General features: G+C 37.5%; 1 protein-coding gene across 5 annotated transcripts in view; it reads right to left on the bottom strand.

Annotated features, from left to right (window-relative positions):
* Eea1 (early endosome antigen 1) overlaps positions 1-16848 on the bottom strand; it is a 118660-nt gene that overhangs the window by 24561 nt on the left and 77251 nt on the right. For all 5 annotated transcript variants that reach the window (XM_087557203.1, XM_087557204.1, XM_087557207.1 and 2 more), the window contains 8 exon segments: positions 14759-14962; positions 11439-11639; positions 9741-9854; positions 7282-7437; positions 5213-5352; positions 3174-3504; positions 2906-3007; positions 1824-2018 (listed from right to left, as the gene is read on the bottom strand). In XM_087557203.1, the coding sequence (XP_087413329.1) occupies positions 1824-2018; positions 2906-3007; positions 3174-3504; positions 5213-5352; positions 7282-7437; positions 9741-9854; positions 11439-11639; positions 14759-14962 (1443 nt within the window).

Genomic DNA, 16848 nt, shown 5'->3' with positions numbered 1-16848 from the left:
GACAGAAAATGAAAATTTCACTAAGTTCAAAGTATTCTAAAATCAACTTATCTTCAAGAATATGTAGGAGAGATATAAAAATAAGACATATTTAAACTACATCTATGTAATGGGAAAACATGCTTGGCTTTTACAATAAATATATTCTTCAGTTCTGGCAGGCTTAGAAGACAGGGCCACTAGGAGAATCGAGAGACCGGAGAAGGATACTGAGTATGACTTCCTAGGAGGAATGAGCCCCGAGGACTGTGAGTTGTGGTAATTTACTCTATCTTTTACAAAGTACTAGAACATGAGAAGGACTTTAGAATTCTTGATATGAAAAAATGTTTACAGAAAACAGAAATGCTAATATCTCTAATTTGATCACTAAAAACTGTACACAAGTTTTTATCTTATTATATTTTATTATTATCCCTTAGAAGCCTGTTCGTTTTCTAATGAGAGACAGAAAGACATGGATCCAGATGGAGGGGAGGTGGGGAGGAGCTGGGAGGAGTAGAGGGCAGGGGAACCATAGTCAGGATATTGTGTGAGAAAAAAAGTTACTTCTGAAAAAGGAAAAAATGTACACAAGTATAGAATTATTCCCTACATCCATCCTATGAATAAATAAATGTGGATGTATGTATGTATGTATGTATGTATGTATGTATGTATGTATGTATGTATGTGTGTATGCATGCTAGGAACCTAATTAAACTCAGTGATCGTTTAAAGAAAAGGACATTATGTCATCTTTCATTAATGTTGTTACATATACAGAGATATGTAATGAATAATGAGCAAGGAGGTATATATGGGAGGGTTTGGGGGAGGAAATGAGGGGAATAGATGATGTAATTATCTCAAAAATAAAAAAAATTACAAAGGGAAAGGCTAAGTAGTATAAGAGCCTATCAGAAGGCAGGGTGTGAGTGGGGAGGAGGAGAACTGGGATCTAGGTACGGTCAGGTACACTATACACAGACATGCCGTGTTGGAGAGTGAGAAGGACTTAGCAAAAATGTACAAACAATACACCATGACAATTATATTACAATTTCTGATTACATATGAAAGCACCAAAAGACAAATGTTTCTAACATGGCCTATGCATTTAGAAAATTATTTTTATGTAATGTAGCATAACAAAAACTGGTAAAGACAAAGCTTCGTGTATTGTTTCTCATTTTGCTTCTCTTTGCTTTGGTAGTTTGGCAGCTGCCTCTAATGACACGACTGTCTAGGTCACTCTACAGACGTAAGGGCTGTTCCTCCTTCACTGAAGGCCACGTGCAAGAACTAACAATGGGAAAACCTCAGTTTTCTCAGATGTTTATACTAAACACAGCTATTCTGTTAGCTCACTTTGGATAAGAGAAGAGCATCTTTAATAATAAAACCAGCATATTAGCAATAAATTGTCCCTTTATTCTTGGAAAGAAAAAATTCTGGTTTAATATAAAATATCAAATATACTGTAGGAAATCTGACATTACTGAATTTTTAAATACATTTCACTCCATGATTTTTGTCATTGTTTTCCCATAGGAAGGATGATTTACTGTAATTTCTTTAATTTTTCTAACCGTAGAAATGTGACATAAGCAATTGTCCCAATAGCAAGCACTGCTTCTATGATTCATGATTATTAGACAAATGATTGTAAAAATTTAAATAATAAATTCCAATGAACATTCAGTCTTAAATCATGTATCAAATATAAGCTTTACATTTAACATAATTTTAAATATGTAAAACTTATCTACATTGTAACTCTCATTTTAAGGCTATGTGAACTCCCATATATCTCTATGAGAAGTAAACAGTGTCATCAGTACCTTTTGTGAAGTAACGTTTTTAAGCTCTCCTTGAAGAGCTTCCATTTGCTTTTTCTTTTGCTCAGTTGCTTGCTTCAGCTGATTTATGTTCCCCTGAAGCTGCTGCTCTTCTTTCTCCTTCTGCTTTAATGTATTTTGAGCCTGTGTGACTTCTCCCTTGACTGAATTGAGTTCTATCATCAACTGTTGAGAAGTCTAAAAGAAATTGAAACTTATTTGACTCATTTATTCATTGAAAACACATTCTCTGAGTATCTGCTACAAGCAACACAGTACTTTCAAAGATATTATTGAACCTTTAGCCACCTTCCAAGTATGATTTATTCACAGGCGATTAGTGACATGAACCATTTGGTTACTGTGTAGAAGTCCAGAAATATCTTCTTGTCACTAATATTGTCACTGTCTATGTGGTGTTGGTTTTTGTCAATTTGACCTAAGCTTGAGCAATCTTGGAAGAAGAGCTTCAGTTGAGGAACTGCCCTGTGGGCAAGTCTGGGGGGCATTTTCATGATTGATGACTGACATGGGTGGGCCCAGCCCACTGTGGGTGCTGCCCTCTGGCCAGGTGGTCCTGGGTATCAAGACCTAAGTGAGCAAACTTTGGGAGTAAACTAGTAAAGAGCCTGTCTCCAAGGACTCCGCCTGAGTCCCTGCCTTGACCTCCCTCAATGATGGGCTGTGCCTGGGGATGGGTAAGCCAAATCTTTTCCTTCCCAACCTGTTTCTGGTCAGTGTTTATCATAGAAATAAAGAGAAAACTGGGGCAACAAATGAAGTAAGTTTAAGATGCTATTATTTTTTCAACTATAATGTTCTTTAACCTTATCTAATTAAAACTCTTATACAATTAAGAAAAAGAAAACTGAATCAACTAACCATTTCTTTACTAGGCCCTTACATTTTAAATGAATTTAAACTTTGTTAGTGATAACTAGAACACAAGTAACAATTTTAAAATAAACACATAAGCCATTTTATTTTGCAGAAATAAGCATTCTCTTGATTTCTGTATCAGGGTAAGAAAAATTAACAAAAAAGCCCATTATATTCCACATGTTTACAGTAAGAGAGCACTGTACCTCTCTCTCCTTCTCCAGTGACTTTTTCAGTTCACTCTGCTCCTTCAGTGCACTTTCTGTTTGTTGTTGAAGCTGATGCTTTAATTCTTTACAAGCTTTTTCCTAATAAAGAAATATCACACTGAAAACATCTGTAATAACTTACAAATGATTGATCAGGTTAGAAAGAAAAATAAAGGGAAATAAACTGGCCCCCACACACATCCCATTAGAGCACTTTAATTAAGAAGATGACTTCTACCTATGAAAAGAAACATAAACAACTAACCAAGTCTAGTACAGCAGCCTTTCCTTTCTGACTCTCTTTCTCAAATTCGCTCCTGGAGGTTTGTAAAGAATCTGAAACTTTTGACAGTTTCCCTTTTGTTGTGGAGAGCTCAGCCAGGAGAGCGTCCTTCTGTGCTGTCATCACCATCAGCTCTGTGATCGCAGCTTGCATCCTGTCACTCAGCTCCTTGTGCTGCGCCTCTGAATCTTGACTTAACTTTTCAAATTCCTGTTTCAAGACAACTTTTTCTTCTTCTTTCTTAGTGAGGGTTTGTTTAATATTTTCAAGGGCTTCAGATTTATTCTGTAGATCCAATTTTGTATGAGATACTCTGGATTAAAAAGGAATTTCTAAAATTAATGTAATATAAAATTTATCAATCAAAATTATTCATAAGTGATTACTGAATTTTTTATATGGCTCAGAAGGAAAAATAAAATAACTTTAAAAACACTGAAAACTGCCTTAAAACATCTCATTAGATACACATGATTTCCTTAGCAAGGGCCAAGTTAGTTCCATTCCCTAACTTAATCAAGTCTTGTCCACCACCGTAAGTCATCAGAGAAATTCAGATAACAAATCCTAGAGGGTCTACAAGCGCCAGCAAAGGTTTTCCAGGCCCCATAAAGTACCGAATCAGTGTGTTATTTCTTACACATAAATGGAACTCTGTCTCTTCCCTTAGAAATATAGAACATATTTTATGTTGATAAATTTAAATATCATAATGTAAGATATTTTTAAACATTTTAGCATATGTAAACATATTTTAACATAATGTAAGATATTTTTAAAGGAATCATTTTACTTCAAAAATAAAGACAAATGGTTTATCTAACTTCAGATTATAAAATGGTCCGTTATCATTGATCCTTTAATACATGGGTTTTTTAATGCCAGAATGAATAAGCTACAAGAATGAGCAAGTGAAAAAATCCATCTTTAAAAGTGTACGCTGGGGGCTGGAGGGATGGCTCAGCGGTTAAGAGCACTGACTGCTCTTCCAGAGGTCCTGAGTTCAATTCCCAGCAACTACATGGTGGTTCACAACCATCTGTAATGGGATCTGATGCCCACTTCTGGTGTGTCTGAAGACAGCTACGGTGTACAGTGTAATGAACAAATAAATCTTTAAAAAAAAAAAAAAGAGTGTGTGCTGGTTCTGGTGTTGTCCTTCCCTCAATGTGCAGGTTGTTCTCTGTCAATGGGCGCAAGCAAACTGAGAAGACGCTCCCATCAGACTGGCTAGTGGTAAGCCTGGATTCACTTCTTTGATGACTGATGTTCAAAGGCCTAGCCTAGCCTACTGCAAGCAGTGCTAGCCCAGCGCAGAGTTCTGAGTTGTATGAGAAATAGACTAAGCAAGCCATTGAGAAGCAAGAAGGAAGCAGCAGTCTTCCATGGCCTCTGCTTCACTTCCGGCCTCCAGGTCCCTGCCTCCACCCCTAGACCTGCCTGCCTTTGACGATGGACTCTAACCTGTAAGGTGTAGCAAACCTTTTCTTCCCAAGATTTCTTTTAGTGTTTCATCACAGCCAGAGAAACCAAACATGTACCCAATAACATCAAAGCTGCAAAGACCCATGGCAAAGTTGAAAAAAATCATTCCTAATGAGAAAAAATCCACTCTGTACTTAGTCTAGAACCTCAAAGCAGAAACTTGACTGTTCGCAGGTGATATATATACAAATTGCAGTTTTAAAATTTTTATATTAACTATTTCAAACTGGTGAACAACTCAAAATGAATGCTCAAGAGAAAATGGTACCATATTACTGCTGAAGAGTGACTGGAATTTATAGAACTAAGTGAACAATGGAAAATGAAGTTAACATCAACCAAGTAATGAAGGCCTTATTTTTCACTGACATTAACATTGATAGTATATACAACCAGTACTGTGTGCATGGGAAAACACACACACACACACACACACACACACACACACACACACTGAAACAAACCACACTTCATGCCTGTCTGTGAACGGTGTGAACAGCCGAAAGCTTACGGATATAAAATAGAAGGTCGCTTACACTTCCTTCTGCTCTTGAAGCTGCTTCCTGAGCTCTGCATTCCTGAGCTCTAGGTCTGTGCTCAGCTGCCTCTGCTGCTGTAGGCTCTGCACAGCTTGCTCCCTGCTTGCTTTAACTTCAAGATTATTGGCTTCTAGTTTCTGAGGGTGAAGTACAGCATTCATTTGAATTTTGGCAATAACTAATGATTAAATATTATAGCATTGGTCTACATTCAAATTGTTATTGACAAAAGAGACAAATAATATATTTATAATATATTTATAGAAACCCATTCTGAAACCACCATTGAATGAGAAGTTGTTCTGCTTAAAGTCTGTCAGAGAATATAGAATGGGCTTTTTACATAAATCAGTGGTTATTTTTAAAATTAATTATAAAAGAATCATCTTAAATATCAAGAATGCAAATGTTTGTTTGAAAAACAAAACTAAGTAACAGGTTATTCCCATATCCACTTAAAGTATATTACCTATGTATATGCACTTAACAACTACACAATATAAGATATTTAACATAAAATTTAATGGTGTTGTCATGTAGTCCTCAAACTTATACCCACTGATCCTAAATATACAGCACTTAAAATTCCTGACTTTGCTTATGAAGTGTCTTTGTTAGATTATATCACTGCTGTTTATACTCTACTAGACATTTCATACATATTATTATGTGTCTGATTTTTTTAAATTTAGAAAATCAAACTACTACACAAAGTCTTAAATAGAAGCAATGCGCTTTTCTATTACCAAGAGAGAGAGAGAGAGAGAGAGAGAGAGAGAGAGAGAGAAAGAGAGAGAGAGAGAGAGAGAGAGAGAGTGTTCTTGTGTGTGTGACTTTGGGGAGTGTTTGCAGGTGGAGGACAAATATCTAAATTGAGTGTCTTTCTCAATCATTCTCCAATCATTTTATTTTCTGACACAGGGCCTGTCTGTCACTGAAGCCAGTGCTTATAGATACAGCTAGGCTGGCCAAGCATTAAGTCCTAGGGACCTTCCTTTCTCTGCCTGTCCAGCATAAACATCAAAGGCCTTCCCATCATGCCTGCATTTTACGTGGGTGCCAAGTAGCCAAGCTTGGGTCCTCCTGTTTACATGGTGGGGCTTGCCTGAATGAGCAATCTCCCTAGACCTCATTTAATGGTTTTTTTAAATGAAATGCAAAAACATGACAGTATGCACACCAATGGGGTACCTAATAGTGTTATGCTTAAATCAAGTTAGACATATCTCCTTATTTACATTTGCTCTCTGCTACAAACTTTCAAAGAATCATTTCTTCCAACTTTTTGAAATGTACAGAATAAGGCGTTATCAATAATCAAGTATTGTGCAGAGATCTTTGTTCCAATTATGACTACTTTAGAAAGGTCCCAGGTAAGAGCTCTCTCTGTTCACGTTTCTGTAACACATTATCACCTATTCTTTTCAACCACATCTAATCTGTCATTACTACTACTGTTGGCATTTTAAAAGAACAACCTGTAAACAGAATCGTAAAGGTCATTCTTCCACATTATACTGGTATAAATGTCCATACAGAATACTCATCTCATCATTCTGTAATCATGCATCAGGCTTCAACTGATTAGGCCTGTAGTAACGTGGAAACCTAAAAATGTTTTGTTTAACTTTCCAGAACCAACTTAAAAGTTTCCCTGATCTGTCCAATGATTTCATCTTTTAGTCAACCAACACCTCACTTAGAATTATCTTAAAGTAATGTTGAGCTTATAACAGTTTAAATGCATTCCTAAATTAGAGGCAAATTCCAAAGGGTATGTAAAGTTTTAAAAGGAAAAAAAAAATCCACCATAGAAGAGATATTAGATCAGAATATTATGTAGGAAAATAGAAAAATCAAAGAGGAGAAGAAACTTTATAACAAGACATACTGTTTGGTGTCTCCTGTAAATATTTACACTTTACAATAAATTAGTATTGTGTTAATTTTTAAGGTTTATACCACTTCGGCTTTCTCTATTACTTCAAAGTCTGAATCTGTGAAAGGTCATTAGACTCCAAAGCTGTTGAGTGGAAATATGACAAATTCAACTGTTTTACACAAACCTTAATCTGGCCTTCTAAGTCTTCCGCTTTTTGTTCTAGAGAGAGGTGCTTCTCCTTGTAATCCTTGAGATGGCTTTCCAGCTGAGTGCAATGCTCCTGCTTCTCCTGAAACTTTGCAGTGACCTGATCCAGCTGTGCACTGACCTTATTTAACTCCTGCAGAAAAACACAATTGAAGAAAAGTTGTAGCACCCCAATATTCAGTAAAACTGAAAATTATAGTTTTGTATAGGAAAATATCTATATAAGCCTTCAGACACATTCAATGACTTGATCAGCCATTTTCTTTATTATATACTAACAAAAAAAATTAAGTTGTACATAATGTGTCAGATACCAAGCTAATTTGTGTAACAGTTAAAGACTTAAAATATTTTAGATTTATTATTTTATGCATGCGTGTTGTACCTGCATGCCAGTGGAGGTCAGAAGAGGGTATCAAATCTACAGAAATTATAGTTACAGACAGTTGTGAGATGCCATGTAGGCACTGGGAATTGAACCCAGGTCCTCTACAAGAGCAACGAGTGCTCTTAGCCACTAAGCAAACCCTTCAGCCCTAAACAGCTGACTCAAACCCTGGCCCTCATACATGCTAGGTAAACACTATGCCACTGAGCCCAGCCAGTTAACAATGTTTTAATAATTTTCTAGAAATATTATCTAAAAGCTAAAAACATATCAGATAAGTAAGAGAAGTACCCGCTATACTGTAGTTGAATGTTTTCACCTTTCAAAGCACTATTTAAATTATATTCTAAAATACTGAGTTGTTAACATCCACAGCACTGCTTACGTCACTACAACATCCAGTTTTACAGAGAGAATACAACAGAAATTACTAGTAAGTCTGCCATCCATGGGATTTCATTTCAGTGTTTCGATAACTTTCCTTCTAGTCTTCTCTGCAGATTAATTTCTCTCCTACTTGTTTTATGTTCTGATGTTAACAGTCTGAGGTGGTAGCTCTGTAGGATACAGCATTCTTAGAATGTGTGAGGCCCTGGATTCCATCTCCAGCACTACAGTAAATAATATAAAAATAGGATCCTACTTGCATATATTTTATTTTCAATTTCTTTATTTTTATCACAATGATTTACCATAACACTTTCTAGTAGTCCTCTAGATTGTATGCAACTGCATAAATTCCCATCTGATAGGTATGGCTCATTTTTTTAGCCATTCAACTTATTACTAATCTATTTTAAATTCTTAGATCAAATACAATCTTTATAGTTATTATTCCCTTAGCATAAAACACTGTAAAATATTGGAGATTCTAAATTTTTTAAATTATTTTATTTTTAATTGGCAAAGAAATAGTTTCATTATGGCATTTTCTTAAATACTTTGTTTTGATCATCCTCCAAGACTCTTGCCCCCCCGTTTCTAACCCAATTCTTAAAACATACACACATGCAGAAATATATAGAGTATAGAGAGAGGCACCCCACACGCACACGCGCGCACACACAGATATACACACACACACACACACACACACACAGCTCCCTCTACAGTGACATATGTATCTCAATATTGTCTCAATTTGTAACTGATTCTTTTTTTTAAAGATTTATTTATTTCATGTATATGAGTACACTATTGTCGTCTTCAGACACACCAGAAGAGGGCAGCAGATCTCATTACAGATGGCTGTGAGCCACCATGTGGTTGCTGAGAATTGAACTCAGGACCTCTGGAAGAGCAGTCAGTGCTCTTAACCGCTGAGCCATCTCTCCAGCCCTTGTAATCGATTCTTAAGGAACTTGAATGCTTTTGAGTAGTTTTATATTTGTATACAAATGGAGTCTTTTTTATATATGAAATGCTTGGAACTAGAAAATTTGAAACTTCAGGTTTTGTAATATAGAGTTCACAGGTTAATAACCCTTAATCAGAAACTTAAGACTCCATGTGCTCCAAATCCATCAAAAAGGTTTATAATAGGGGTATTTTCGAGGTCAGATCTAATGGTCAGCCTGAATTTTCTTAGAAGCTCACTTCCTTCCTTTTTTTTTTGTTTTTTTTTTTGTTTTTTGTTTTTTTGTTTTTTCCGGAGCTGAGAACTGAACCCAGGGCCTTGCGCTTGCTAGGCAAGTGCTCTACCACTGAGCTAAATCCCCAACCCCTCACTTCCTTCTTACAATGTTGTAAATAACAAGGATATTAACAAATTCTCATCAAACAAATGCTAGAAATTGTTTGTTTCTTTTTTTTATGTTTGCTCAAGAATTGTTAGTAATCTTTTGACAGATAAAGAGTGTACTTTTACACGGTTGCTCCTGTAAAGATTTTTCACATTCTCATTTCCAACTCTGATCACATGCTTAGCAAAACACTTTTCCCGATGTAAGTAACACGCGAGTACCATAATCACTTACGTATGATTTCATGTGTATGAAGGAAAATGTCAGTGTTGCACACACCAACCACAACATTACCAGGTTCCCTACCTGTTGTTTATCTTGTAGTGCATTTTGAGCTGTGTCCAAATGATTTTGAAGATCAGCTCTTTGAGCAGTTTTTGCTGCTTCTGCTGATAGCAATAATTCAGTTTTGGCTTTAATCTGTAAAAAAAATTTACAAATGTTTTAATTCTATATTTTATTGTTGACCTTCCCTTTCTTAAGGCATTGATTTTTGTCACAAAGCTATTAAAAATTAGGCCTTTAGTAGGAAGTAAGAATTGAAACACTGGAAAAATGCATAAGTGAAATCTCCTAGGTAGACGTGGGTAAGGGAGAAGAAGAATCCTAGTGATGGCCAGATGGTAGCCGAGAGCTGTCCCCATGACACCAGGCACAGTGGTCGGCCCCTTTGAGAAGGAAATGGGTCCAGGAGTCGGGACTCAGTCTGTGATCCAAGCACACCAGAGGCGAGGGCGAAAGGATTTTGAGTTCTAGTGTAGCCTGTTACATGCTTAGACCCTGTCTTAGAAGGCGAATAACTCGTCCATGTGTTTTTCTGCAGAAGCCCACTGTGGTTTTCAGAAAGACACATGCAAAGTCTACCAGTATCACAACAAACTGAACTATGCCATTGAAAGTGATGGCTCCAAAGATCAAGGGGTACAGTATGGAGTCCAAACAATAACACCAACTAGAAGTATGGTTAAAACTCACTCTTTCCAGATAATTTCTCATGTAAAGAGTTTTACTTTTGATGATCATGAAAAGTCAAGAAATTACACATTTAAAACCTCAGGCTTCCTACAATATACTTTGAACTAGAATTAAATTAGTTAAAAGTTATGCTCTCTTTATCAAAAGAAATAAGCATTGAAATAAGTTTAGCACAACTCACCTCTAATAAGAAAAGCACAAAATAGAAAAAATATAAATGTATTTGAAATTAAAATGTTTTTAGCAGAGTTAAAATGATACCCATTTATCTAAGTGAACACAAAAGATGTAAACTATCCATAAGGGTAATTTTAAGCAGAAAAAATCCCTCTAAATAATTATTTCTCAGTAACTCAATACTTAGAAATAATGTTGGATAGGGTATATCTCTATACTGAGTTCAAACTGAGAACTAAAGAAAGTTACACTTTAAATAACGTTCACTGACAAATACGTGTCAGACTGTGAAGAACTCATTTTTGTGAATCAGCTTCATTTACATATAGCACTTCATCTGTCTGATGAACTAAAAAAATCATGAACTGCTTCAAAATATATGTGACATATTTTCCAAAGTCATGTAATGCGTGACGATTTAAGGGAATGGAGGAATGGCTCCACTATCATCTCAGAGGGTCCAATGGGAGATGTGAGGAAGCCCCATCTCCAGGCCCTTTACATTTGTGGAGAGCAGAAATCTGGCTGCAGTCTACACTGTTGGAACTTAGCCATTAAAGCCCTTCCACAGTGAGCACTGACAGGCTCGTGAGGTCCTCGAGGACACTGCCTGTGCTAACTTACCGTCATACTGTGCTGACCATCCTACCAGGAAGCACCTTGGAAGTAGGAATCAAAAGTTACATTACAGAAATCATCTGTCCACAGGGAGGAAGAACAAACATATCTGTGGACACAGAAAACCTCAAGAAGCTACATAATTCAATTTGTATTCTCATTTTCCACTGAAATGTGTACCATGTATGGTTTTAAATGATGTTTTATGCATACAAACTCTGCACAGCATATTACCTGTATGTCAAGCTGGGAAACCTTCTCCTTGCTTTCATTTAACTGACTGCTTAGTTCACTGACACTGGTTTCTAGAGAAAGAACACGGTCTTGTGCAGCTCGAAGATGTGCCTTCTGCTCCTGTACCTGGTCATGCAAGTTCTCCTCAGCTTGTTTATGGCTTTCCGACTGATTCTTCAGCTTCTCCATCAGTTGAGTTAGCTAGTACACATGCAAGAGTCTAATTACGAAGTTTGCAAATCACGACAAAAATGAAGACACTCAAATCAAATTACCATCAGAATTATGAACTGCCCTATAACACGTAATTTTGAAGTTTTTCTAATAAAAATATTCAAACCTTTCCTAATAAGTCAGTATAATAGCCCAAATCCTGAGAACATCAAATTCAGATCATATTATTATTATTTTTAAATCATCTCCATTCAACCAGAATTTATATGCAACAAAATTCACCTACCTTAGTCTAAAATGTGAGATTTGATAAGGTGGACGCTGGGTTAACTATTGATACACTAAGGTAGGGAGTGCTTCTATTGCACACAGCTATTTTCACATGGGCCTTGTGGTCACCCTCGCTTCCCAGCACTCGCACTGAGCTGATGGCAAAGGATCCCTTGCACACTGTAGGCAGCTCTACGGTGTCAGATGAATTATACTGTTTTCAGCTTCATTTTTAATTTGAATGTTATATTTTCAGAAGCATACATTTTTAAATTTTAGATGCAATCTAATTCATCTGATATTTCTTTTCATGTACATGGGAGGTTTTTTTAACCTACAGATACATTTTAATAAGTCATCCTCCGATGCTCATTACAGTCCCCCAGCCTGTGAGCTGCTGCCCCGTGGAGGCATGGTTCTGTCTCCTTCTGTTTCATTTGGAATGGTTTCAACTCTTCTGCTTTTATGTTCACTGCTCCCTTTCCCACTGTTAGTTTTCTATTTTTCCCGTTTTGTCTTCAGCAGTTCTCCATGGATGTTCTGCCCATTAAAATAGATAGTCCATGCCCACTTCTCTTCCCACTACTGTGCTTTGTCCTTCACGCCCACAGGCACTAAGGGATATTGTGAAGTACAGATCTGATGAGGCCATTGTCTTTTGTTTCAGAGCCTGTCTCCACCAAGTCTGTTTGGTTGTTTTGTGGTGGTTGTTTTTGTTTTTGTTTGAAATGCAATGCTAATTTTATCAGAGTTTAAGGAAAAAAAATACAAGTCAGGTGAAAATCTCAGCAAGCACCAGAAGATAAAAGTCACTCATGAACAGAGACAGCTTATCAGCGAAGAAAGCAGCACTGTCAAGAGAGGAAGTGTGCTGAGGAGAGAACCCAGATCCACCACCGCGTGGTCCCCACTGTCATGGGTTCCACTTTTCCACTGCTCCATCTGTGCAGCACTCTTTGGTCATTTATCGTGACTTCTCTGAATCATGCTGTCTTCCCCTGAACGCTGTGTGTCCAGCAGTAGAGACTGTATGTGTGGCCTCTCTGGGTCCTGTGTCAGGAGTCATCTTACTTCCTGTTAGAAGCACATGGGAACACTTATATTATACTCCCTTCCCAGCAAGGCTCAGTGTGTCTGGTGCTCTCGTGAGAGCGTCTGTCAATAAGCCAAGCCCTTCACCTCTGCTGGGTGTGCTTGAGCATCCCATGAGCTCCAGTTCACTTCATGAGTACAAAGACCCAGGCAGACCCCTAATGAGATTTTTGGTGCTTTTGTGTATAATGCTAATTCCTACCTGACACTGATCCTTGCAAACTCAAGCTACCTTAGCCTCTATGCAGTTCCCTCAACCTACACTCGTCAGTTCAACAACGTCACTGCTTTCCTTGGGTTCTCCCGTCCTACATGGCAGCCTAGAAGGACATGTGTGACTCAGAAGTCAGAAGAGTAAAGGTCTCCGTCCGGCCTGGTTTCTTTTCCCTCAGAGGTCACAGCCCTGTGCTTTGCCTGTTGGTTACTGTTGCTGAGAGTGCCTTTATCACTGCCCCCCTTTCCTGTGGTTCATGGAAGGACGTCTAAACAGGAATCAGTTATACCAGGTGACCACAATCAGAGGGACATTGGTTTGTTTTAACTCATTCATTTAAACGTGTGGATTTCTTAATCATATTTTTAAAAATTATTGTTTATTATTGTTGTGTATGGGTATGGATACTGTGGGTATGTACATATATTTTCTGATAATATTTCTGTAATAAACAGTGTCACATTGTAGACAACTAAACAATGTTTCATAAAAATTACGCTAATAAAATCCTCACAAAAATTCTTCAAGACCAACTTGAGCTAATCATGGCAGTATTTACCAACGGAGGCAGAGGCAGAGAAATCAGGTGCAAGATACGCTTGATCTACATAGCAAGTTCCATGACGACTGGAAACACAATAATCAGTCCCTCTCTCAACAAGCAAACAAAAACAAATAAAATGACTTATACACCATGACACAGTGGCATGCATGAGGGAAAAGCAGGAGAAAACTGAGCTGGAGGCCAGCTGAGGTTGCAGATGAGACCCCAGTCTTAAAACAAAACGGAAACTAAGCAAAAAACTAAACAGGACACAAGGCAGAAATTCATGTTACACTCTATCTTCCCAATTACAACACCAGTATGACCTCCTATTACCTAATTTTTCCAAAACAGCAGCTATAAAATATTTTCAGTTATTTATTTGCCTATTTTTAACAAAATATCACTGTATATCCCTAACTGGCATGAAACTTGATACGTAGACCAGCCTGACCTTGAACTCACAAAGTCCTTCCTGCCTCTGCCTCCCAATTGCTAGAACTAAATGTGTACCACTGCACCCAGCCTCAGTTAAGATTTTTGTATATTTCTTTTAAACTGTTTATGCATTTTGGAATAATAATTTATCAAAACTACTAGGAAGCTATATATTATCCCAAGACAATACATTATCAAAATATGAATAACTGTTGAATTGTAAATGTTATACAATACTCAGTAATAGCTAGATACTCATTTCTTTTTTTTAACATCACAAAATGCCAGGAGGCAATTATGTATCATCAGTCACACCCTACTTTTCCAGCGAGCTGGGGACAGTGATTTATCTGTTGTCATATAGGTAATAAGTTACTTCCTAGGACATGAACTGCACACATCTTTTATTAAAGCATTTACAGGCCTTCAATACATAATGACCTACCTTGATGATAAATGTATAACATAAAAAAATAACATTTTAAAACAAGTAAGAAAAGTCAGAATCACGAATTACTTTTGATGGCATTTAATATAATTCATAGAGACTTAAGTAAAGTGTAGAACTATAACAGTTTACAAACATACTTGCTGCTGTAGTGCATGGTTTTTCTCTTGCAACTGGTTAAGGACAGCAGTCTCTCCTTCACCGGCTTGGATTTTTGCATAAAGGTCTTCTCTTTCCTTTTCTAGTAAGGAAATATTTTCTTTACTCTTCTGTAGTAAGGCTTCAAGGTTCTGGATCTTTTGGTCCTTATCTCCAATCTGACGTAACACTTGTTCTAAATCATTCTATAAAGAATTAAAATTACTATTTTAAGAATGGAAAATTTAAAAAGCTATTCCTTAAACATGAAATGACTAATGGTAAATTTAGTTGTTCAAAGAAGAGTAGTCAAAGGTGGTGAGAGTTCTTAGTGGTAGGAGCAATTTAAAAATAACTACATTTTCTTGTAGCAAATTAATTAAAACTACATATTTAATAAAACAAGACATTTACCAATATGAATTTAGCAAAACTACCCTTTTCCTAATACCTGACTTTATTCCCTACATTTCTGGCCCATTTCAGACACATGGGACTCACTCAGTGACAACCCCAGCACACTCCTACCTCAGAGCCTTTGCACTAATGACCATGGCCTTAAATGATTAAATGATTCCTAACACCCAAATGATCCCCTCTCTCCTCTGCAAACGTTTGCCCAAATGTCACCTTCTAGACCGAGCAGCCCTGACCATTACATTTCCAACTATAACCTTTTGCAACAGTCTATAGACTGGTTTCTCTACTGCATTGCGTCAGCCCCGCACACTACAGCTTACTTATTTCTCTCATGTTTACTTAACTCCTTCTACCTCCCACTACAACATATGCTACAGAATATGAATACATTATCTTTCTTATTTACTGGTATACATCCAAGACACATGGCACAGATGCTCTGAAATAAACACTGAATGAAAACAACCAGTGTGGCTAGGTGTGGTGGCACACACCTTTGGTCCCAGCACTCAGGACACAGAGGCAGGTGGATCTCTGAGTTCCAGGCCAGCCTGGTCTACCCAGTACCAGGACAGCCAGGGGCACACAGAGAAACCCTGTTTTAAACTGGCCCTCTACCCCTCCAAATCACTGCACTCTCACATCACACATATACACTTAGGCAATATACTCAGTAGGACTCTTTCCAATCAGCAAAGCCCTCTTCTTCCTAAACATTACAGAGTATCCTGCATGACATCTATTTTCTACCCAGAGTACAGCCCAACTTTACAAGTAGGCCATGCAGTGTTAGCGGCAAGTAGGCACCAGCGTCTTGAATGATTTAAAAGTCCATCATTTTCTCATTTCTCTAAGCTTCAGTCATGTAGAATCGCATCACCTACTTGCTCTCAGCTTTTGCTCCTACCACCAAGAACTCCTCTCACCACCTTTGACTACTCTTCTGGAATCCAAGTTCCAGGGCAAAGCTTTCTGCAGAAGTCACTGTTTTCATTCTCCACTGAAATCTGGTTTTCCCTGTGCAGATCCCATTTACCCATCTCCCTAACCATCCTGTCAGACTGGTCCTGTCAGCAAGCCCAGGGGGCTGCCTTCCCTGATTTTGTCACTGCCATCCTCCTCGTAGACAAGCCTGTGCTGGTTCAGAAGTATACGATTCTCATACTCATATCCTCTACAGTTTACTGCTATCTGTAAATCCCTGAATTCATTCAAGAATTGAAACCTGATATAGTCTTTGCCTTTATCTCAATTTCTGCAAACTTCCTACAAAATATAAAACACAGACAGAATTAACAGTACACCCTCAACGTTCACATCACCGTAATTCCTGGCCAGAACTCATTCTATACTGCAATCACTCACACACGGGATTTTGTAATAGTCTGAATCATGAGAACTAAAAAGTATGTCTGTCTTAATCAGTGACCACAACTTCCTATCTTCTGATTTCATGACCTCATCTTCAATGCCTGTCACTTCAGTTTCCTTCTAGCTGATTCATATTTGCCTAGCTTTTCTTTCTAAACCTCAAACTATTCTTGCAGACACATCCTTCATTTCCTGTCACCTCAAAATACCCCAGACAACCACCCCACAAAATACCCACTCCAGATCCCTCCTGCAGTCTCTTTCTTCATTCCGTAACTCTGAACATTGTTAGAATAAAAGC

This window comes from Rattus norvegicus, chromosome 7 (genome assembly GCF_021556685.1).
Source record: "Rattus norvegicus strain SHRSP/BbbUtx chromosome 7, alternate assembly SHRSP_T2T, whole genome shotgun sequence".
In the NCBI taxonomy this organism is placed as follows: Eukaryota; Metazoa; Chordata; class Mammalia; order Rodentia; family Muridae; genus Rattus; species Rattus norvegicus.
Note: the sequence above shows the minus strand (reverse complement) of the source record. Positions and strands in the feature narration are given on the sequence as shown.